The sequence below is a fragment of the Macaca mulatta genome, chromosome 12 (assembly GCF_049350105.2).
Source record: "Macaca mulatta isolate MMU2019108-1 chromosome 12, T2T-MMU8v2.0, whole genome shotgun sequence".
Classification (NCBI taxonomy): Eukaryota; Metazoa; Chordata; class Mammalia; order Primates; family Cercopithecidae; genus Macaca; species Macaca mulatta.
Window position 1 is genome coordinate 115060172 of NC_133417.1, and position 24833 is coordinate 115085004.

General features: G+C 38.4%; 1 protein-coding gene across 1 annotated transcript in view; it reads left to right on the top strand.

Moving 5' to 3' along the window:
• UNC80 (unc-80 homolog, NALCN channel complex subunit) overlaps nt 1–24833 on the top strand; it is a 226497-nt gene that overhangs the window by 131959 nt on the left and 69705 nt on the right. Inside the window, exons 29-36 of the mRNA XM_077957497.1 lie at nt 1506–1706; nt 9920–10027; nt 11181–11319; nt 14886–15067; nt 15640–15771; nt 18631–18817; nt 19667–19798; nt 24619–24762. Of these exons, the coding sequence (XP_077813623.1) occupies nt 1506–1706; nt 9920–10027; nt 11181–11319; nt 14886–15067; nt 15640–15771; nt 18631–18817; nt 19667–19798; nt 24619–24762 (1225 nt within the window). The remainder of the gene's footprint in view (nt 1–1505; nt 1707–9919; nt 10028–11180; nt 11320–14885; nt 15068–15639; nt 15772–18630; nt 18818–19666; nt 19799–24618; nt 24763–24833) is intronic.

The following is a 24833-nucleotide window of genomic DNA, read 5'->3' on the forward strand; positions in this document are numbered from 1 at the left end:
CCCATGAATACCAGGATATACAGATGAGCAAGCCCCTGATATAAAATGGTATAGTATTTGCATATAAACTATGTACATCCTCCCACATACTCCAAATCATCTCCAGATTACTTACAATACCTAATACAATGTAAATTCCATATAAGTAGTTATTATACTGTATTGTTAATGATTCCCAAAAATGTCTGTGCATATTTAGTAAAAACACAATTTTGGGGGAGATATTTTGGCATATTTTTGATCTGCAGTTGGTTGAATCCACGGATACAGAAACCATGGATATGGAGAGCTGACTTTGTGTGTGTGGGGTGTGTGTGTGTATAATATATATATTATATAACATATATATGTGTGTGTGGACAGTGTGGACTTCCTGTAGGAAATTGTGTGCAGTGTGGACTTCCTGCAGGAAATATACATGATTAGAGGGGGAATGTATTAATTTTCTAGTACTGCATACAAATTACCACAAACTTAGTGGCTTAAAACAATACACATTTATTATCTTATAGTTTTTATGGGTCAGGAATTCTGGCACAGCTTAGCTAGGTCCTCTGCTTTAGGATCTCTCACGTGCCTGTAATCAACGTATTGGCCTTGCCCACATCGTCTTGTTTTGTGCTCTCTTTGTGTTCAATATGGCACACAGTCCCTCACCGGTTAGTTGTCAAGGTGGGAACTATTATAGATTCATGAAGGATGGAAGCATTCAGAAGATACTGTGCACACTATTACTGACCTTGTGGCTCTGTGTATGCTATTGCCTTTTAAGAAAAGCTCCTTAAGAAGTTCCAAATGCAAGGGCCTTTATTCTTTATCTTAAAATAACCCATATCTTTTAAATCAACTGAATTCCTTTCTGTAATTTTAATGGGAGAATTATAGGAGATGTGAGGATTTGATTTGGATTTAGCTACAAGAGAAGAGCTAGAATGTTCTAAAAGCCAGAGGAAAAAGAGCACTTTGCAGAGAGTGGAAATGAGACTGTACAGTAAGGTTCAAGTTCTAGTTGAATATTATTGGCCAGAGGAGAAGAAGTGGAAATGTTTTTAAGTCCCACATGGGTGGGCTGGCATTAAAGGTGTCCCACAGCTGTCAAAGGCTAGCCAGATCCTCTGGGACAGAATTTCTCACCAGTCTGTGCCTTTCCGTCTGGTTCCTTTCCCAACATAAGAACTGGAAAAAAAATTAGTTTTAAGTTCAGAATCTCCATTTGAGAATATTTGGAAACCATACGCTCCACAATAATTGTTTTAATTTTTTGAAGACCTATTAACCTTTTAATGTTTCAAAGAGATCCTTCTATCAAGTAGGAATGGAGGGAGAACAAAAGGCTAAAGGGATAAAGAACTTTTGTTCTCCTTTGGGAATTATTGGATCATTGCGATTTCAAGACACATCCAGGGAAGCTGACATTCTGACTTCCCAGCTTCCACCCCATAGATATGTTCAGTTTGTCTGTACCCAGGTTGCCTGGCTGAGTCTCAGGAATGCTTGTATTCCAGGTGATGATCTTGCTGTGCAATCAGCAGAGCTTCATCTGCACTCACGTTGACTACTGCCATCCCCACTGCTACCTGCACCACAGCCGCTCCTGTGCCCGACTGGTCAGAGCCATTAAGCTACTCTATGGAGACAGTGTGGACTCTCTGAGGGAAAGCAGCAACATCAGCAATGTGGCTCTCCGGGGCAAGAAACAGAAAGAAGTAAGTAAACGACCACTGAGTGATATTCCAATACTAGGGAACATGATGTCCTAACAATTTCTTCTCTGGAAATAAGAATTTTCAAGCAAATGCAATTGTAACAATCAGGCCTGTGTGCATCTAAACAAAAGCAGAAGAGATGTACAAGAAAGACAAATGTTTTGTCTTTTTGTCCATGAGTAAACATGGAATCTTTCCTCAGGTTTTGCCTTACTCTGTAAATAAATATGAATGCGTAGGGATGATGATGATGATGAATAAGTTATTGTGGTAGGCAGAATAATGCCTCTCCCACAAAGATACTCACATCCTAATCTCTGGAAATTGTGAATATCTTCACATGGCAGAAGAGATTTTGCAGATGTGACTGAAAATTTTACAATGGGCAGCGTGTCCTAAATTATCCAGCTGTTCTCGGTGTCATCATAAGGGTCCTTATAAGTGGAAAAAGGAGTCAGGAGGGTCAGAGGCAGAGAAGGAAATGTTGTGAGAAAAGCAGAGGTCAGTGCGATGCAGGGCCATGAGCCAAGGATTGCTGGCAGCCTCTAGAAGCTAGAGAAGACAAGGAAATGGATTATCTCCTAGAGCCTTCAGAAGCAATCACAGCCCTGCCAATCTGTTTTAGACTTCTGACCTCCAGAATTGTAAGATAATAAATTTGTGTCATTTTAAGCTGTGAAGATTGTGGTCACTTGTTACAGCAGCAACAGGAAACTAACACAACTATGTACTAAAAAATATGCGTAAATGGGCCCACTATTCCCAGCCAAGTAAAAGAGTCATCTAGGTCAAATCAGACTAAAGGAGATTCCTTCAAGAAACTATTACATTTTTCAAGTATTCAGCTGCCCTTTTCTGAAAACTACCCTGAGCAGCTGAGCTGGCAGGAGACGAAGACAGTGACCAGGGCTGCTGTGCTCCTGCCAGGGAAGGCCTGAATTTTCCACCTGCCCCTGAACAGGCATCACAGCCAAGATGCCTGACTGAATGTTGTGGCCGCCCCTGCAGCTGCTTTTCCCAAGCGGTTTTGCAAAGAGATTTTTATATAACACCTGTTCATTTCAGCAGGCATTTATTATGTGCCCTCTGTTGGCACAATATTAGGCTAGATATTCTGTTAAGAAAAAATAAAACCTAGAAGCAGAAAATCTTTCTAAGGAATTTACAAACCAGGTTTGGACTGGGGAGGGGGTAAGCAATAATATATACATCAAACAATGAGAGAATATGAGCAATAACAACAAAAATCCACAGTTGAGTTGTGTAGCAGTTTTTTATACCTTAACACTCACTAAGGGATTTTTTTAATTACAACTTTTTTATTATGAAAGCAATACATGTTCATTGAAGAAATTTTTAATAATACAAAATACTCTTTTAAAATTACATATCTGATATACCTCGTAAGTGTGCAAGTTCATCCTATGGAGTATGATCTTTTAGTATTTTTTCTAAATGTATGTGTGAGGGTATAAAGTAAGTACATTTCATTGGCAAGTGCCTTTTGATTCTTAAAAACCATCGCAAGAGTTATTTTATCCCTATTTTACAGGTTTTTCAACTGTAGGGGCTCAGAAAGTTGGGATTATTCACAGTTTATATCTATAATGTATTTAGCTAGACTTTAACCGTAGAAATATGAAATATCAGAATCAGGGCTTTTTAAACTAGACTCTCTTGCATTTCATGTTATTCAAATAATACAAATTCTGAGGGGAATGAAGGTGGAGAGTAGACCAGTGTGGGGTACAAATAAACTGCTAAATAATGACATAAAAAGAAAAGAAGTAAATATGTTTGTGTGTGCATACATGTATACGTATATAAATCATATATATATTTCAAACGTAAATGGCACTGCATTTAAAGAAAATCTATTTTTATTTATGTAAATTCTTTGTTACTATAAAAACTCCCTTAGCTTTAGGTTAAAACCATATACGTTGAAAGTTTCAAAAATATATGAGCCTAAATTATTGATCATTGTTCTCCATAAACACTTCAGAATTTCTTACTGCTGTGTTTTTTGCTGGAACTGGGCCTCTAATCTAACATAGCCCAACCCAAACATTCTTTAAGATCCAACTCAAATGCCATCTCCTCCATGAAACCTTTTTTGATTCTTCAAGTGTTAAGCACAGGGCCTACTGCAGATGGACACTTAATCTTATTTTCCTTATTTCCTTCTTCAACTAAATTATAATGGTATTTTACTCATGTTTTCTCATTATTTAAATCATCCATCCATCCATCCATCCATCCATCCAGCCAGCCAGCCAGCCAGCCATTCATCTATTCAACAAACTTGTAAAGAACGTGTAGATCATACTGAGCCCATACTTTGCACTGGGTACAATAATGGGCAAAAAAAAAAAAAAAAAAAATACAGTTTGTACCCTCATATACTGCACATAATCTAGTCCAAGATAGACATTGATCAAATAAACTTCCCAAATTGATGTAAAATGGCATCTGCAATAAGTGAAATAATGGAGAGCTTCACCATGCTGAGAGAGCTTATGAATGAGGCTTTGGTCTTGTAGGGAAAAATAAAAGCCTTTCCAATAAAGTGACAGGTGAGCTTTGACTAAAGGATGCATAGATGTTAACTGGATACAGAGTTTCCAACCAGAGGGAAGAGGTGAGTATGAAGGGCCATGACTGGAGCACAGAAGACTGTGGTGCATGATGAAGCTGCACAGGCAGCTCGAGACCAGACCTTGTGGGATCGTGGGAAGGCTTTCATTTTATCCTGTGAGCAGTGGCATGTTCTTCCACTTAATAAGCTTTTTGAGAACTGAGGAAGTCTTTCACATTTTGTATCCTGCATGATAACCTAACAGAGTACTCACTTATATAATAATAGAGCAGTCATTAATATTAAGTGAGTGAGTAGAGCTATAGTCCTAGGGTGTTTCATGAGTGCCCTCCACTCTGCCTCAACCAGGCCACTGGCCTGAAGCAGTAGAAAAGGCTTACCAACTTTCTGCTATTGCTTACATTTCTGAAAAGAAAAGGAAAAGTAAGGCATGAATAAGTGGCTTCTAACTTTAACACTTTGAAATTAGTCATTCAGGTAGAGAGCTGAAAAGATGAATTGACTCCTCTGTGATAAACATTTTATTTCGAAAATGCTAGCCTCCTCCACAAGCTCTTTGCTTTCTGTCATGGCACTTTTCATTTGCCTGTTGTGAATCTGCCAGATAAATGAACAATGCCCACATTCCCAGATGATAAATGAAAACAGAGTAGGCAATAAAGCAAGAGTAAAAGCAGTGTTCTGATTAGAATCGTGTCTTATGAGCAATTGGTATTTCATTCCTGTTTTCTTTTTAATTAGTTTTTTATGGCAGAGTATATTTGTGGCAGCTAGTACATTTTGTAACCCATCTAATTCTGATCGATTTGCTAATCTACATTTCAATGCTCAGGGACTCACTGTACAATCTGTTAGTCTATTTTAGTGTACTTCCAAACTTGAGGGTTTTTTAAAAATAAACTGTCATTCTACATGTATATATCACCTTTACCAAAGAATTCTGAGATTTTTCCTCTATGTCTGTACTTTGTCCAAAGCTACGTTGTAAGTAGAGTAAATGTTTAATTAATGCTTGCTAATTTAAAAAAGGAGCAGATTAAATTTTTCGCCTTTCAACCAAAAAGGAGGGGGGAACAAATTGTGATACATGCTCACAAAAATAAAGGACACAGTGTGGGTAAATTCCATAAAGCAAACTCCAGTGCCAATGTCAAGAGGTCAACTGACTTCCTGCAGAACCAACATTTTTCCTAAAGCTATCTATGAACAACATTATTGTAAGGCCAGGACCAGGCCCTGGGTCTTAATTTCATGGGCCAGGATGACTGTCCACCATAACTTACATAATTCATGTGTTAAAGGTGTATGAGGCACAAAGAGTCTAGGTTACCTTTTGGGAAATATTGCATTTCTGTTGGCATAACCTTCTTCCCAGAAACATGAGGAAATTCCTTTCTCAGAGAGCCCAGTAGGCTGACTTCAATTTCCCCAAATTTTAAACACCTTGTTATAGTGTTACAATTATTTTAGAATTTTAAAAAAGAAGAAAAATATAAATACTTTGTTATTTCCACACTGAGTCCTCCTTCGTGCATGCATTTCCTTTTCTGTTTATCTTGACTTTTCATTTGTTTACGTGTTTGTCATCTGTCTTTCCTACACTTCTCTAGGAGTGCAGGTACCTACTCCAGAAGTTAGTCTAGTTCCTGGCATATGGTTAAATCAAAAAATGTTCTTGAATTATTCAATGAATAGGCAAAATTTTATTTAAAACCATTATTATTCCTCTCTAGTCAGTAGTCTTATTGTAAAGAACAAAAGATTGAACTTGTTCAAACAATTAGGGAGATTCTTCAAAGGATACAGTAGAATCTCATGAAACTAGGGACAGAAAAAGAATCAGCTAAGCCTCAGGGCAATGAGAACCAAAGCTGCTGTCCATTTCAGGATGAACATAGTCTTTCATCTCAGCTTCTTTCTGCATTGTCTCCATCTGCACTAACATTCTGTCCCCTGGCCGTTCCTGTTGCTGTATTCGTCTTTGATGTAGACTGAAAATTTCAAGATGGCATCATTATTTTTCTGCACAGCAACCATCACTAAATGATTCAAACTCTGTTCCTCCTAATTCCCTAGTACAGGAATTTGAGGGGGCCATCTCCTCCTCTTTTAGGCCAAACACCACAAGTGATAAATCCTTAGCCAGTCAAAAAATTGGTTTTGCATTGGTAATCTAATCAAAAGTGGTCAGGATGCAGAGAGGAGACACAGAGTCAACTAGGATGGATTTTTCTAAGACAGATACATAGGAAAAAATGGCATTGGTCCAAGTTTTACACTATCCCATAGCAAGGATTCCCAAGTATCCCTGATAGATCATGAGGCTGCATAACTGCTTCCCACTGAACACAGCTCCCTCCGGTAGAACCACCTCAACAATGACTGAGTAGAGGAATTCATCACTAATTTATTAATACCAAAGGACAGAATTTATCACTAATCTCTATTTATTGCTAATAGAGGCATCTACTAGTGGTCCTTTGAAGAGTTTGAGATTTCACTGAACTGCAAGATGCACATAGTGGTTGAAATCACAAATCAAGCAGGGAACTGTAGAGAAACTCAAGACTAGCAACCCAAGACCAAAGGACAGAATTTGTCACTATTGTTTCCAGAATCTATCTCTATTCTGTCCTTTGGTCTTGGATTGCTAGTCTTGAGTTTCTCTACAGATCCCTGCTTGATATGTCATTTCAACCACTAGGTGCATCTTATAGTCCAGTGAAATCTCTAACTTTTCAAAGGACCACTAGTAGATGCCTTTGGAACTAGTCTCCTACTCCTTCCAGTAGTCTGAGTTAGGAGTCACACCAGTAGAGGGACTTTAAGACCTTTACAAGAGTGTACCCAAGTACCCATCACACATGTACCCCCATCTCTGTGATATCTATCTTCTAATCAAGTCATTAAAAAAGAGTTACCAGCTTATCACCTTGATGTGAAAGCCCTTCCTGCTTCCTTCCTTTTCCACTAAAACAAGCACCCTAAGTATCATGAGGCCACCAGAACACACCATGCTTCCTAAGACAACATGGTAGGATATTAAATATTTGAAGAGCTTGACTTATACTTTCTGTTCCTGGTAGGCAGAAGCACAGAGTATCGGGGACAAATATAAATGCTCATCTTTGTGTGTGTGTGTGTGTGTGTGTGCACGCGCGCGCGTGTGTGTGTGCGCGCGCGCTGAGTATTTTCCTGTATCTGCCTGGTTAAAATTCCTGTAATTTAATCAAGAAGTAATTGTTCAAAAGAATTCCTGGAGACAAAATGTCCAACCAAAAGAGAAAGTGGTAAAATATTTGAAAATTTTAAGAATTATATTTTTAAAAAATTGTAATGAAAAAATACTCATTAAAAAATCATAGTAAAATGAATCATTTAAAATTATGTGCCACACATAGCATCATCACAGTTGTGCTAAGATGCATGGGGGAAAAGGCTGAAAGGAAACTAATAATGGCTATCATTGGGTTGTGGATTGTATTAGTCTGTTCTCATGCTGCTATGAAGAAATACCCTAGACTGGGTAATTTATAATGGAAAGAGGCTTAATTGACTCACAGTTCTTCATGGCTGGGAAGGCCTCTGGAAACTTACAATCATGGTGGAAGGCAGCCCTTCACAGGGCAGCAGGAGAGAGAATGAGTGCAAGCAGGGGAAATGCCAGAAGCTTATAAAATCATCAGCTCAGATGGGCATGGTGGCTCACACCTGTAATCCCAGCACTTTGGGAGGCTGAGGCTGGCGGATCACAAGGTCAGGAGTTCGAGACCAGCCAGGCCAATATGGTGAAACCCCATCTCTAAAAATACAAAAATTAGCCAGGTGTGATGGTGGTGCCTAGAGTCCCAGCTACTCGGGAGGCTGAGGCAGGAGAATTGCTTGAACTTGGGAGGCAGAGGTTGCAGTGAGCCGAGATCATGCCACTGCACTCCAGCCTGGGCGACAAAGCAAGACTCCATCTCAAAAACAAACAAACAAAAACAAAACAAAACATCATCAACTTTCATGAGACACACTCATTATCACAAAAACAGTAGGGGAGGAACCACCCCCATGATCCAATTACTTCCCACCGGATTTCTCCCATGACACATGGGGATTATGGGAACTGATGAGATTTGGGTGGGGACACAGCTAAACCACATCAGGAATTACTGAGACTTTTGTTTTCTTCATAATTTTTCTTTCTTTTCCAGATATGCTCCAATGTACATTTATTATTTTATAAATATAAAGAATAAAACAGAGAGATGCCAGTTTTTAGTATCTTGACTCTTTTGCAAGGGTCAGATACACCTGTACGTTAGTATGGAAAACTATTCCTATATATGATTTTAGAACAGTTTTCAAACTATATAAAATGGGCATACTGTTTATGCTATATATTGCTTTCACATACACAGGGTAAAAAAGCAAAGCAATAGTTATCTCTCCAAATAATATGTGTTCCCACGTCTGCACCTCCATGATTTTTCCTTTAGAAAGCACAGCAAGAGCTCTGATGCACTTGTTTTCAAGTACGTTCATTTTAAAAGTTGATTCTATACTTGTCACATAATAGATGCATTTTCTTGGGTCTTTTTGTCAGAGTTTTGAAAGACTTTCTTGGAATATCCATGCACTTTTAGATTTGCCTTTTCTTTTAAAATATCTTTATCCACAACACTATGAAGCTCTGTTCAAAAATTCTTAAGAAGTTCATTTTTTTTTCCCTTGGCTAGAGGGAGAAAGTGTTTCATTGACATGCCTCTGGAAAAACAAATGAGCATTTATTCCATGTGAGGAGAACCATTCCCTCTTTGCACAGCCTGGAGTGCAAAAATAGAAGAATCAAGACTCTGGATAAATAAGCCTGCCTTCGTTAGGTTCAATCCTTCTCCCAGCTGCACTGTTCAGTCCATCTCTTGGCATTGAAGGAGTTAGAGGAAGAAATTGTCTTATCTGTTCTTATGTAGGTGAATCACCTGGTTGAGGAGACAATTTCTAAGAAGAGCTGTTGCCTCTTACAGAAGAGTATGGTTTTTGAAAAGAAATCATTTTACCTGCACAGCTAGGTCCTTGATAATGGATACTATGAACTCATACTTCCTTGACGAGTCCTGTATTTGACCTTTAACTTCCTAACACTTCTCTGTGAAATATTTTTTCTCTTTTATGACCAAGTTGTTCAACTTGTAGCATCCAACCCTGTGAAGGGACTATTGGATAGAGTGGATTTTATCTCACTTAATATTTTAAAAGATTTGTGTTTTTCTTGATGAAATATAATTAGCCCTGAAATGGAAATGGGGAGATCCTTGTCTTTTCCCTTTTCTGCTAATAACTAGCTTTGCAGTTCAGTCAAGTTCTCCACCTCTCCGGATCCCAGTTTTCTCAAAGGTCAAAGAGGACTTCATTACTCAATATCTCTAAGCTATTTTTTTTATTATAAAATTAACTACTTTTATAAATAAAGTACTTTTATAAATTTTAGAAAATGTAGACCCACCAAAAGGCCTTTAATTATCCCTTCCACTAGAAGATGGTTGCCTGGAGAACTGCGGGGACATACAGCACTGTTGGGTTTTTAGAAAACACACCACTCTTCTTTACATATCCCTGTTCTTTTCAGTGCTCAGATAAGTCATGCCTGAGGACACCTTCTCTAAAGAAGAGAGTTTCAGATGCCAATCTGGAAGGAAAAAAAGATTCCGGAATGCTGAAGTACATCAGACTTCAGGTATTGGCACCTGGATCAGAAGGATTCATGGAACTTTTAACAGGGAGGGAACTCCAGACAGCCTATTTACTAATGTTTGGGACATACAGCGTCAGTTGGTACAGTGTTGGCATAAAGCCCCTTCAGTTGGTGAGCAAGAGTGCCACCAAGTGTGCAAGAAAAAAAATCTTTTCTTGCTAGATAACCAGCTTCCACAGGCAAGGCTTGGGAACTTTGGTTCGAACCACAGCTCTCCCCACTGTCCTCGCTGCAGGAGAGCTAACTTCCCACGTGTGTGTAACAGCTACACTTATGGGTTTTGGAATGAAACAGTCTGGGTTCACATCCCATGTCTGCTGCTCTGGCTCTGGGACCTTGGGCAAGTTATTTGATTTCTCTTGGTCTCAGTCACCTTATTTATAAAATGGGGGTTACAACACTAGACGTGTCCCAAGGAATTATTGCATGGATTAAAGAAAATGGTACATGTACCTACTTATCCAGTGCTTGACACATTGTTATGTTATTATTACAACATAAACTCTAAATCATTATCTCCCCCCCAAAAAAAACTGTTCATATTTTTCTGGAATGTGAAATGATGATGACTTGTCTGGAACCTACATTTGTCACCTAAATTGTCAGAAATAATGGATTAAATAGGATTTTGTGGGTTAATCTGGGGCAATAACCACAATGTATTATGTATTTCGAAGGGAAATGTCATGCATGTTCACACTGGCTCAGGTAACTTTTCAAATGGGCTTTTTCATGAGTTACAGGCTGCTTATAGTTTTCAGTGGAAATCTACTATTAGGAATGAAAATAGGAGCCTTTAAAAATCTATCAAGACTTTTAACACAAAGATGTATTTCCTGGGTTCTTTCTTTTCTCGTGGGGTTGTACTCAATCTATGGTTTACTCCTTGATGGTTGCAAAGCAATTTTGTGGTGAAAACATCATAAAATTAGTGGGTTTTTTTCTAATTATGCTTCAGTTAATAAGGTATAAAGCTTATCATATGCGCTGTCAACTAAATATGCTCCCATTTTAGAAAGTATTTTAAGGTCACTTTAGGCAATCAGAGAGAGGGGAAGTGGCTTTTAAGTTTCAGGAGAAGTGTAGTATTCACTGTCTTAAAAAATTTTAAAACATGATTTCCATCTTTTCCCAGGTGATGAGCTTGTCGCCTGCTCCCTTATCTCTGTTAATCAAGGCAGCACCAGTTCTGACAGAGGAGATGTATGGAGACATCCAGCCAGCTGCCTGGGAGCTCCTGCTCAGCATGGATGAACACATGGCAGGGGCAGCAGGTAAATAAAGACCCCCTGGAACCCTGCGCCTGCTACCACTGCCATTACTGATCCAAGTGTTTAAATAAGAGAGAGGGGCTTTCATTCTATTTTTGCTCCTAGGTCAAGTTAATGGCAATTGCTATAACTGTAGACTCTAGAGCTGTGTGCTATAGGAAGGTAGACCCAGGGTTTGTGTGCTGCCTTCCAATTTCACCATATGGTCTGCACCAAAGCATATGTCTCTCTCAGGGTGTTACCAAATGATAGAGAATGATTTTCCCCAGATCCTGCACTTTCACTATATTTCACAAGAGACAGAATTATTTTTTGTGTCCTCTCCTAGATTTAACATGCACCACCATAATTAACTTTATCAAATCTTATGTGAGTAATGTTCTATGTCCAAAAGGTGGTATCGAAGCAAATGTGTTAACATTTAAGTGATTTGTCCAAGGCCACATAGCTAGAGGCAAAATGTGTATTCTTCACTTTTCCACTTTTTGTACAGATCCCTAAATTTGTATGTGGTTATTTTAATTTCAAAATACACGTGATAAAAATTCAAGTAATACAAAATTGTATGAAGTTAAAAGTATTGCCCTCTCTCCTGTGACCCGCTCCGCTCTCCACATTCCCCAGCCCCCTTCCCCCTCCCCCCGCCATTCCTTTCTGCAGAGGCAACAGTTTTTAAGTTTCTCAGGAATCCTTCTAGGGTAAACTATTTGTAGATATATATATACACACACACACTCACACACATATATGTATGTATGTATGTAAGTTATATATTGCATGTTTTGTTTTTCATGCAAATGGGACATGCTGTAAGTGCACTTTGAATTTTTTCATTTATGTCTAGCAGACTGCTTTTAAATGTCAGTTTATAGTTTTACCTCTTTTTAATGGCTACAAAATATTCCACTGAATGAATAGACATATCATAATTTATTTAACCAAGACCTATTGATGAAAATTTAGGTGGAGTCCAGCCTTTCGCTCTTTTATACCACACTGCAATAAATATCTTGGTAAAATATCTTTGTTCACATTAAAGCTTAGGTTTTTGCTTCTCAGAGAGCACTATGGGAGTTCAGGGAATGGCACACTTCCCAAATGTGGGATAGTCATGGAAACTTAAATATAAACAAATGGACTGGCCTTTAAAGAACACCTAGAAGTTAGCCAGGCGGGGAAAATGGTGGGTGCAAAACTGGGTGAATGTGGAAGTGCACTGGGCTTTTTGGGAAGCCTGAGGAGACTGAAGACTAGCATGGCTTTTGTAGAGGGGTCACGAGTGCATAATATTAGAAAGGTGAGTAGGACTCAGCTTGTAACCGGCTTTGAATATCAGGCTTATGACTGTGGACCTTGCATTGAATTGTGAAAAACCAGTCGTGGCTTCTGAGCCATAGAGCAATCTTGTATACAGAGTGTGAATTGTTACTAAGTTTGATACTGCAGCAATATGTGGAATACTTTGGTTTTAAAAATAGTGTTTTGTTGTAGAGGAAGGATGAAGAGAAGCTGGCTAATGGGTACAAATGTACAGTTAGGAATAAGTCCTAATGTTCAACAGCATAGTAGTGTGACTATCAGTAGTGTGACTATCATTAACAACAAAGTATTGTATATTTCAAAATAGCTAGAAGACAGGACTTGAAATGTTTCCAACACATGGAAACTAAGTACTCGAGGTGGTGGATATTTTAAATAATCTGACTTGATCATTACAATCTATGCTTATAATGAAATTACCACATGTACTCTATGTGTACAAATATTATGTACATATTTGTAAAATAAATTTTTAAAATTTTTTCAAAAAGAAATAGTAATTTTTAGATGAAGGAGAGTTGGTAATATATGGTTGGTGACATGACACTGAAACTAAAGAGGAAGGCCAAAGTTAGAGGTAAACTTGGGGAACAAGTTGATATACATGACAGCTGAAATAATGAGAGTAGATGGGCTCTCTGGGAGAGGGTCAGTAGAGAAGAAAGAGATGAGGAATAACCACTAAGCCACTGGTCTTCTCCACGTCTAGAGGACCAAAGGAAGAAGCCCAGCTAGAAAAAGTGATGAGAAAAGTACACAACTCAAATAATCTCAAGCTGTGGAAGCAAAGGAAAATAGTTCTTCAAGGTGATTGTTATGAAGGTATTAAAAACTGAAAGGAAACAACTGCTATAAAACTACCTTTGGATCTGAGGATTTGTGAGCATTACAAGAAATCTTTTTCATGAGATTAAGATGGAACTCTGCAGTGACTTAAAGAATGAGCCGAGTGTTTAAAAAGTGAGGCAGGGTAGAGTACATTTTAAAGAAAAGCAAAGAAAGGAGAAAGAGTGGAGATTTAAGCACCTGGTAGGCTAAAGAAAAATATTATCAAAAGATAGTGATTACAATAACTTGCATTTGTTATAGAACTAGATCATATTCGTTATCTTATTGATAAACCATTCTATAGATGAGCCAACTTGAGTCAGAGAATTGGAAGGACGTATCTAAGTTCACACAGCTCAAAGGGCAAGGACACCAAACCCAGATTTTCTGACTGCACAGATAGATGCCCTTCCCATTACAACTATATTGCCTCTATTTTTAAAAAACAACATGCATTAGAAATGTGTTGTACTTTTCACTACACAAAGCACTTTCTTATATATTCTTTTATTTTCTTCTAAAAACAACTTTGGAAGCAGGTATTAGTATTATTATTGTTCTAAAAGGTATTAGTATTATCATTATCACTATTGTTTTTCTGGGAGGTTTACCAATAAAGAAAATTGGAATCTAAGAGAAGTTAAGAGGCTTGCCCAAGATCTTTTGGCAGGGAAGTATCAGAACTACTAGGATTTAACCCCACTTCTTCTGGGACAACTGCCTAAACACATTGTTACGCTCTGTGAAAGAGAACATGAGAGATTCATGACATAATCATGTAGGGTATGTTTTTATAACTGCCACTGGCTCCTCTATCTGTATTATAAAGTTTATTTACAAAGTCATTATTCATTAGCTTTATAACTTACCGTGGAACTTGGCCTTTCACTTACTGATATTTGGCTTTTCACAAAAATTTTTCATGGTATTATGACTCACTAAATCTCTTTTGGCTTCTCAACCTCTTCTATCTCTGGGAAGGATATATGTTTCTAATAGAGTCTATGATGTGGAATTTTAAAAATGTAGCCAATGTAACTGAGGTAGTTTTTAAAGGATAACTTTATTTATTGTCCTTGGGTTACTAAGAGATGACTCTAGCCATCTCCTAAAAATCATACTTCAAGATGTACTTTTCTTATTTCATTTGCTTCCTCTGGCATTCGCTTTTCACTGTGAGTCAAAGGAAACTTTGCTTAGCGTGAGTGATTCTACTGAAATGTCATGTTGTTGCTGCCCTCGCACCAGCTATTGGAAGGCTGTGGGTGGTACAAAGGTTTGCTTTTGCCAGTGCTGGTAGCCGAGCTCCATATAGCTCAGGAGTCATTTTCATAAGATATAAGCAGTTTCCACTTCTCCCCAACCCCGGGAACTCAGCAGCATTTTAAAAGCATAGCTGATGAAATATTGACTGTCTCCAGCTGCCATGTTCCTGCTGTGTGCAGTGAAGGTGCCTGAGGCCGTGTCCGACATGCTGATGTCAGAGTTCCACCACCCAGAGACCGTGCAGAGGCTGAACGCTGTCCTCAAGTTCCACACGCTCTGGAGGTTTCGCTATCAGGTCTGGCCCCGGATGGAGGAAGGAGCACAGCAGATTTTTAAGGTGAGGGATACTTCTCACAGAGGAGTTACATTAGCAAACCCAAACCACTGTTTGTTTAAACCCTTGAACCTCAGAGTCACAGTGTGTGGCCAAAGATATTCTAATTTTTTCTCTCTGATTATATAAGTAAACCTAACATACATGAATGTATTCCTACTGTTAAAAAGTTAAAACACAGAAGAGTATAGAGTAAGAAAATCAAGTCTCTATAAACCTCAAAATCTCACCAGCATTTCCAGAGGTAAGCATATGAAAGTCTGGGGAATTATCTTCTAATCATTTTGCTATATATAAACTTACAGGTGTGTTTTGGAGGATGGGTGATAAACTCAAATAGAGATCATTTGATTGAAAGCCTTTAATGAATTAGTAAACTGAGGCCCAGATAGGTTCATCCTGTGCTCTATAACAGAAAATCTTGGCAAATAGCCCTTTTCTAAAATTCTTGCACATTCTGTGCGAAGTCACTTGGATCCTTAACACTTCCTAAGACAGATTGTGTCATTATTATACTTCAGCCTCATTCTAGCTTATATTCCCTCTCACCTAATTTTTCTGATGTCAACTAACAGATTCCGCCTCCCAGTATCAATTTCACCCTTCCCTCGCCGGTGCTTGGAATGCCATCTGTCCCAATGTTTGACCCTCCCTGGGTTCCTCAGTGCAGCGGGAGTGTCCAGGACCCCATTAATGAAGACCAGTCTGTGAGTAACACACATTTCCATTCCAATATCTCCAGGTTCCATGGTGTACATGTAAAAGAGAACAATTCATGTTTGCGGTAATTTGTTCATTCTCATCATAAGAATGTAATGATAACACAGAAACTTAGCACAAAAAGTCTTTGTCCTTGTGAATATAATAGAGGGAATAATATCCAGTAGTGAGCACTTGCAGATCTAAAAAAAAAAAAAAAAAGTATTGTTTTATAATCAAAGCAGAAGCCACCTTCTAAAGCTACTAAAAGCATTAGGCATTGATTTCTTGGCCAAAGGTAGCCCTTTTGCCTCTGTTTATTACATAATGAACATACTCATTTAACCAATAATATGTAAGCCAAGTTAAAGACATTAGCCCTGAAAAAATAAGAAAAAGAAGAGAGTTGGCAGCTATTTCCTTGTTTGAACCTTAGTTTATTCTTCATTTTGTCGATCATCAGTATCATCATCACAGACATCACTCTGAGACCCCTGCTCTTATTACTGCTATGTGTAATATAACTCATAAATGGTCAGATTTAGAACACAGTCCATTTATAGACAAAAAACAAGAATATGCACCTTTTGAAAACACTGATCTTCAAAATATGCCTTTTTCACCTGTTTAATAGTATTTTTCTAAATTACAAGAGTAATGTAGAAAATTTGGAAAATAAAGCAAAAATAGAAAAAAGAACACCTCTTTGCACAAATCTATCATTATTTCCTTGCATCAATTCCTATGGGATTTATGACAATAATAAAATAATAACCGTTAAAGGTTTTTGATGCATCTCACAAAATATCCCCAGAAAAGTCATATCACTTTGTCCTTATAGAGTAGAATTGAAAAGTATCTTATTAACTAATGTTATTATTTTAATTGCCACTTTGAATGGCCAAAAACCACTTACTGTTTATTTTATTCACACTTCTTTGAAAAAGTTAGTTGAATATATGAAATTAGTTTGAACATCTTTCCATATTACTCATAGCATTTCTAGGCATTTGTAGCTTTCTTTGGAGAACTGTTTTTTAAACTCTTTCCTATCACAGTATGCCCATTTTATTTTAATTCTACCTTCATATCTGATGGTACCTTGCCGAAGGGAAATACACACCTGGTTCTTCTCCCACACGGGCAGTAATTTCAGCATCTGAGCCACCAACATAAAGATCTTTGATTTGTCTCCTGAAGAGGTGATGGGTTCATCTGAGCTGGCCACAGTCTGTATTCCAAGCTCACTGCAGATTTGAAATCAAGTCCCTTGATTTTATATCCAGTTATTTTTCTCATTCCACAGTTCTTACCTTATGCCTTAATATAATAAACCAGCTTAGCTACCTGGCTCTGAAAATGGATTGTACTAAAAATACAAAAATTAGCTGGCCATGGTGGCAGGTACCTGTAATCCCAGCTACTTGGGAGGCTGAGACAGGAGAATTGCTTGAACCCAGGAGGTGGAGGTTGCAGTGAGCTGAGGTTGTGCCATTGCACTCCAGTCTGGGCGACAAGAGCGAAACCCCATCTCAAAAAAATAAAAAATAAAAAGTAAAATAAAAATGCTCTCAATTGCTACTCTGTCATTCAACATAGGAAACCTTTAGTCTTACGTTAAGATCCTCCATAAAGGGATTGTCTACAAATGCAGCCCTGTAGAAGAGTGATCAACATCCCCTGCCTGTCTCTTAAACACCGTGTGACTATAAACCAACAAAGAGATGTGGAATTGCCATTGTGTATAAACATTACTTCAAGAGGTTAGAGAAGAACTCCAGTGATCACTTCTCTGCTCAGGGACCACTGACTCTGTCTTCAAAGCTCTTGGAGCTCTTGGAATTTGTCTGGGCATAAGCATCATGATTAAGACATGAATAGAATAGCTACTTTACAGTGAATCTTCTTTTCTTCATTGTTCCTGATCCTTCATCTATGGAGGAGTGAGTTTTTCTTAATATTTTTCCAGTATGCTTTAGCTACTGTTAGTCAGATTTTATATTCAACCTTAGTAACACTATCAGCTCTCATAATTTTCATTCCATAACTTTGTTCCTACAAATATTATTAAGTGTTTATAGTGTGACAGATACTTGAGCTACAGAAATGAAATAAGCCATATAACTAACTGGCTTATATGAGAGATCTCTTTCTTCCTCCTTTCCATGGTTCTGACTTTCATTTTTATTAACCTTATGAAATAAATGTCCTTCGTTTTTATTTTTGAGACAGGGTCTCGCTCTGTTGCCCAGGCTGGAGTGCAGTGGTGTGATCTCCACCTCCTATGTTCAAGCAATTCTCATGCCTCAGCCTCCTGAGTAGCTGGGATTATAGGCATGTGCCACCACGCCCAGCTAATTTTTGTATTTTTAGTAGAGACGGGGTTTCACCATGTTGCCTAGGCTGGTCTCGAACTCCTCACCTCAAGTAATTCACCCACCTCAGCCTTCCAAAGTGCTAGGATTACAGACGTGAGCCACCACACCCAGCCTAAAATAAATGTCCTTTTAAAAACAGATCAAAAAATTCTAGAAAGGAATGGAGTACTTATAAATTTTATTTGATCTTAATATTTAAACAGGAAATCATTGATATCCCCCCACATCCTAAGATGAAATAGGATTCTTTCCAGAAATTATAGATGTTCTTGAAGAATCATTCTGATTGAATGAAAAAAAAGAATAGCTTAACTATACGCAGCTTGGAAATTTGGTAAAAAGACAAATATCCATGAAACTGGATCATGGGTATCCTAACATTTCCTGAGGACAAACTACTACATTTGTGTGATTCGTTCGAACACTCTTTATGCCTGTGACCTTGCAGAAGAATTGCTATTAAATGAGCTTGCCTTTATGTCTCCACAGAAATCCTTTTCAGCCCGGGCTGTGTCCCGCTCCCATCAAAGGGCAGAACACATCTTAAAGAACTTGCAGCAGGAGGAAGAAAAGAAACGTCTTGGTCGAGAAGCGAGCCTCATCACCGCCATCCCCATCACCCAGGAGGCCTGCTATGAGCCCACATGCACGCCCAGCTCAGAGCCGGAAGAAGAAGGTGCCCTCTGCACACAGGATTTCTTGGGGGGCTGAGTCTCAGGGAAATAACGTGCTCTGAAATTAACATTGACAATTTTATGTGACATGAGGTGATATGCCCCCTTCCGTCTCTCTCTCACTTCCTGACACTAACCAAACTTTCTGAAGTTTAGAGTTAGCCATTTTCAGAGGTGGACATTAGTTACATTAAATGAATGACTTGAGGAACTGCTGAATCCAGTAGGTGTATTAAAGTAAATGCAACCAATCTTTCAACCTTCACAAGTGCAGTTTGTCAGTTGGTATCAAAAAATGATTAATCATTCTGAATTGAGTGATTCTCTGCCCTGCTTTTGTAAAAACTTCAGGGGATATTTTCTGTCTTTCCTCTGTAGAGCTTTTTTAATTTTTATTTTTCCTTTTCTTTTTTTTTTTTTTTTTTTTTGAGGTGGAGTCTCGCTGTGTCTCCCAGGCTGGAGTGCAGTGGCGCCATCTCCGCTCACTGCAAGCTCCGTCTCCCGGGTTCATGCCATTCTCCCACCTCAGCCTCCCAAGTAGCTGGGACTACAGGCGCCCGCCACCACGCCTAGCTAGTTTTTTGTATTTTTAGTAGAGACGGGGTTTCACCATGTTAGCCAGGATAGTCTCGATCTCCTGACCTCGTGATCCACCCGCCTCGGCCTCCCAAAGTGCTGGGATTACAGGCTTGAGCCACCGCGCCCGGCTATTTTTCCTTTTCTAAGTACACTCAAAAAAATTTAAGCCTTATGGTCTGAGAGCAGTAAGCATTTGTGATATAAGAGCAATGTGATAATGATAACTGTTTTGTTATAAAGCCAAAGTTCACATTCCCCATTTTGTTTGCCAGTAGAAGAAGTCACCAATCTGGCATCCCGTCGACTGTCTGTGAGTCCATCCTGCACCTCCAGCACTTCCCACAGGAATTATTCCTTCCGCCGCGGGTCAGTCTGGTCAGTGCGTTCAGCCGTCAGTGCTGAAGGTGTGTCCTCTTGCATACGTTTATTTCTCCTGACTTACGTGGTTTGAAACACTTCCTGGTTAATATCATTATCTCACTTGATTACACTGTCTTCATTAAATAACTTGTCTCATGACTTGACATTCTAAAAAAATTAGCATGACATTCTTTAAAAAAATATTGTTGATTTACCTCAGCAATGTCATTTTTAAGTTGGCTCTATTTTAATTACATTGCATGTAATCATATTGCTGAGGGTTCAGAATACATTATTCTAGACAGTTAATAGTTTTCCACCTAGCTACAGTATATCACAACCAACTGGGAAGCTTAAAAAAAAAGTTCCAACCATACCTAAGACCAAATCAAAATCTCTGAGGGTAAGACCCATCAATGTTTTTAAAACCTCCTCAGCTGATTTCAGTGTGTGTCCCTAGTTTTGTTTTTGTTTTTGTTTTTAATTTTAACCATCCCTGTGGGTGTAAAGTGGTAACTCAATGTGATTTTTATTTGCACCTCCCTAATGACAAACGATATGGAGAATCTTTTCATATGCTTATTGACTATATGTGTATCTTCTTGGTAAAAGTGTGTTCATTCAATCTTTTGTCCACTTTAAATTGGGCAATTAGTCTTTTTTTTTTTTTTTTTTTTTTTTTGAGAGGAGTCTCGCTCTGTCGCTCAGGCTAGAGTGCAGCGGCGCGATCGCGGCTCACTGCAAGCTCCGCTGCCAGGGTTCACGCCATTCTCCTGCCTCAGCCTCCCGAGTAGCTGGGACTACAGGCACCTGCCACCACGCCTGGCTAATTTTTTTGTACTTTTAGTAGAGACGGGGTTTCACCGTGTTAGCCAGGATAGTCTCGATCTCCTGACCTCATAATCCACCCGCCTCGGCCTCCCAAAGTGCTGGGATTGCAGGCTTGAGCCACCGCGCCCGGCCTAGCAATTCGTCTTTTAACTGTTAAATTATGAGAACTATTTATACATTCTGTATATAAGTCACTTATCAGATATATGATTTGCAAATATTTTCTCCCATTTCATAATTTGTCTTTCTACTTTCTTCACTTGATCTTAGCCAAAAGGCTGAGAAGTGAGTGTCTTTTTTACTTTCTTAAAGGTAACTTTGAGGCACACAAGTTTTTTATTTTAATTAAATCCAATGTGTGTGTTTTTTCTTTTGTCATTTGTGCTTTTAGTGTCATATCTAAGAAACAATTGTCTAATCCAAGGTCGCAAAGATTTACTCCTATGTTTTCTTCTAAGAGTTTTAGCATTTATATTTAGGCGTGTGATCAACTTTGAGTTAATATTTGTTATATTATGAGTTAGAATTTTACATTTAGATAACTAGTTGTCCCAGCACTATTTATAGAAAAGACTATTCTCCTCCCTTGAATTTTCTTGGCACCTTTGTCAAAAATCAATTGAACATTAGTGTATTTATGGTCTTTCATTTCTGTTCTACTGATCTGTATGTCAATCCTTCTCTCAATACCATGAAATCTTGATATGCAGATATTTGTATAATTGTTATGTCTTTCTGATTGATCATTTTATCATTATAACATGCTCTGTTTTGCCTGTAGTAAAAATTTTTCACTTACAGTGTACTTCTTCTAATGTTAACATAGATACTCCACATCATTTTTTATTGCTGTCTGTATGGCATATCTTCTTTCATCCTTTTCTTTCATCTTATTTGTGTCTTTAAAACTAAATTATGTATCTTAGAACATAACAGTTGATTCATATTTGTTCGTTTTTATCCATTCTGCTAATTTTGCCTTTTGTTTATTTAGTCAGTTTACATTTATTGCAGTTTTGGATAAGGTAAGATTTATGTCTGCCATTTTAATATATAACATATGCCACGTGAAAGACATAGTTTTATTTATACCTTTATCTTATAACTTTATAAGATAGTATGTTTTATATAAAATATATAACATATTAAAATAAAACATATTTATAATAGCTGACAAAATCTTTGTCTAGTAAGTCCAACATTTAAGCTTCCTCAGGGTTAGTTTATGTTGACTACTTTTATTTCTGTATATGGGCAATATTTTCCTGGTTTCTTATATGTCTCATAACTTTTATTGAAAAATGGACAATTTGAATTATATAATGTGGCAACTCTGCAAATCAATTGTCCCCCTTTCCTCATGAGGGTTTTTTGTTGTTATTATGTTGCTATTTGTTTGTTTAGTAATTTTCCTTGACTAATTTTGTAAAGTCCCTAAGCTTTGTTGAGTATGAGCACTGAAATCCCCACTTGGTTGCATTAGTGGTCAGGTAATGATTAGACAGAGATTTTAAGTGCCTCGAACTAATAAGTCTTCCAGGTCTTCCAGCCTTTACTGAGGACCACTTTGGATGTGTTGAGGCACATCTTCAGTGTTCCAGTAGTTTAAAACTCTGCCTTAGCCTTCATTTTTGTACTTTCTGTTTGTGTAGAGTTTAAACGTTAGCCAAATATGAGAGATCAGGAATTTCTCAGGTCCTTCCTGGGCATGTGCACAACATTGTACACATGTACAGCCATCTAGATACCCAGGAATATGCCAGTGATTTGCAAGCCCTCTAGAAATCTCATTCCCCAGATTTCCCTTTTAAGTTTTTTGTCAGCCTCCAGCTTCTCCCAACTGATATGAACACCTCAGACAGCTACGATGTTAAGTAATTGTTGCTGATTTTTTCTCTTTTTTTTTGTAAATGCCCTGGGGATAAAGCTATTTGCACTAAGTAAGCTTTGAGTCAAGCTAAATAAAGACAAATCCTGTGAATAGGGATTTTCCATGGGGTTCTAGATAGGTCAAGTAGTGACAATTCTCTGGTGTTGAGGCTTTTAGGGAGCCCCAAAACTGCTCTGCCCATCCAGTGGCTACTAGGCTGCTGGTTTTCACAGCTACAATGGTTGCAAGGTTGTCAATTTTCAAGGCTCCTAAGGACCTAGGAAGAGGGAGAGGTGAGTAAGTAGGGCAAGTTAAAATGCCAGAAATACTACTGGTCTCACCAAGAGTTTACGTTTCTTTTTCCTTTTTTTTTTTTTGTTTGTTTGTTTTTTTAATACATGGTCCTCAAATAGTTCTAAGCTTTTGGTTAATTTTGAAAGCTCCGAAAAAAAAGTGTATTTCACAGTGTTCTCATTGTTTTTATGGAGGAACAGATTTCAGGGATCTATACTCCACTGTTCCAGAAGTGCTTGGCCCACTATATCTATATACATTTTTAAAGATTTCCGTATGCATCTACTATGAGGCTGTGTCCAGAATTTATTCCTTCTGGTGGGTTCTTGGTCTTGCTGACTTCAAGAATGAAGCCACAGACCCTCACAGTGAGTACAGCTCATAAAGGTAGTGCAGACTCGAAGAGTGAGCAGCAGCAAGATTTATTGTGAAGAGTGGAAGAACGAAGCTTCCACAGTGTGGAAGGGGACCCTAGTGGGTTGCCACTGCTGGCTCAGGTGGCCAGCTTTTATTCCCTTATTTTACTTTATTCCAGCTTTTATTCCCTTATTTGGCCCCACCCACATCCATTGGTCCATTTTACAGAGCACTGATTGGTCCATTTTACAGAGTGTTGATTGGTCCATTTTACAGAGTGCTGATTAGTGCATTTACAATCCTTTAGCTAGACACAGAGTGCTGATTGGTGCGATTTTACAGAGTCCTGATTGGTGCATTTACAATCCTTTAGCTAGACACAGAGTGCTGATTGGTGCAATTTTACAGAGTGCTGATTGGTGTGTTTACAATCCTTTAGCTAGACACAAAAGTTCTGCAAGTCCCCATCCAACCCAGAAGCTCAGCTGGCTTCACCTCTCAAAGCCAGAACTGAGAATGACAGTATAAGTCTCTTACCCTCTGGTCCATAGGCCTTCTAAAATTCCAAATAGCCATGTAAGTTTTAATATGAGAATCAAACACTCACAGTTCTTTAGTGCTTTAGAAAAATGACATGTATATTTTCATATTAATAAGCTGTTAAATACCTTTTCTACCTTCCTTGCCTACTAAATCTAAACTTTTTCCTTTATTCCTATATGCAATTATATTTATTATTAATTTGTTATTGTATTTATCAATGAGGATGAAAACATTAATATGAGTGGGCTATGTCATTCTTATCCTAAATGCATGTGTGTTTTCTTCTACCCCATATTACTGCTTACCATCTTGCACACACTTACATGCACACAACCAGTTGCATCTATGAAAAATGTCTTAGTCTCTGCTTAGAATTTTATCTTCATTGATTTAACATTCTGAGCTGATCCACATGTCCCAGAATGTCTGTGCTTTGCTTCTCTACCAAACAAGAATAGTGGTACTTGGAAAGTGGGCTGGTTTTTTTGTTTGTTATAAAATGCAGAGGCACTTTGTGTAATGTCATCTTTTTTAAAATGTTGGCATTTTCTCATTGGTAGGATTATGCTGTTAAATAAGTAGGCCTTGAACTGAGAAATGTTGCATTAAAATTACATTACTGAGGCCAGATGCAGTGGCTTATGCCTGTAATTTCAGTACTTTGGGAGGTGGAGGTCGGAGGATTGCTTGAGCCCAGGAGTTCAAGACTGACCTGGGCAACATAGTGAAGACTCATCTCTACAAAAAATAAAAAAAATTACATGTGGTGGCACACCTGTGTGGTCCCAGCTACTCTGGAGGCTGAGACAGGAGGATCTCTTGAGCTCAAGAAGTCGAGGCTGCAGTGAGCGGTGATCATGCCACTGCACTCCAGCCTGGGTGACAGAGTGAGACCCTGTCTCAAAACAACAATAACAACAAAGAATTACATTACTGAGAAAAGCACCCTGATTTTGTCTCCCATTTTAGATGAGGAACATACCACTGAACACACGCCAAACCACCATGTGCCTCAGCCCCCACAAGCAGTGTTCCCAGCATGCATCTGTGCAGCAGTACTTCCCATTGTTCATCTGATGGAGGATGGTGAGGTGCGGGAAGATGGAGTAGCAGGTACAGTTTTGAACAGTTGGATCATCAGTGATATTCTTAAGCTGTTTATCTGATAGAAGACAGTAGGTTGC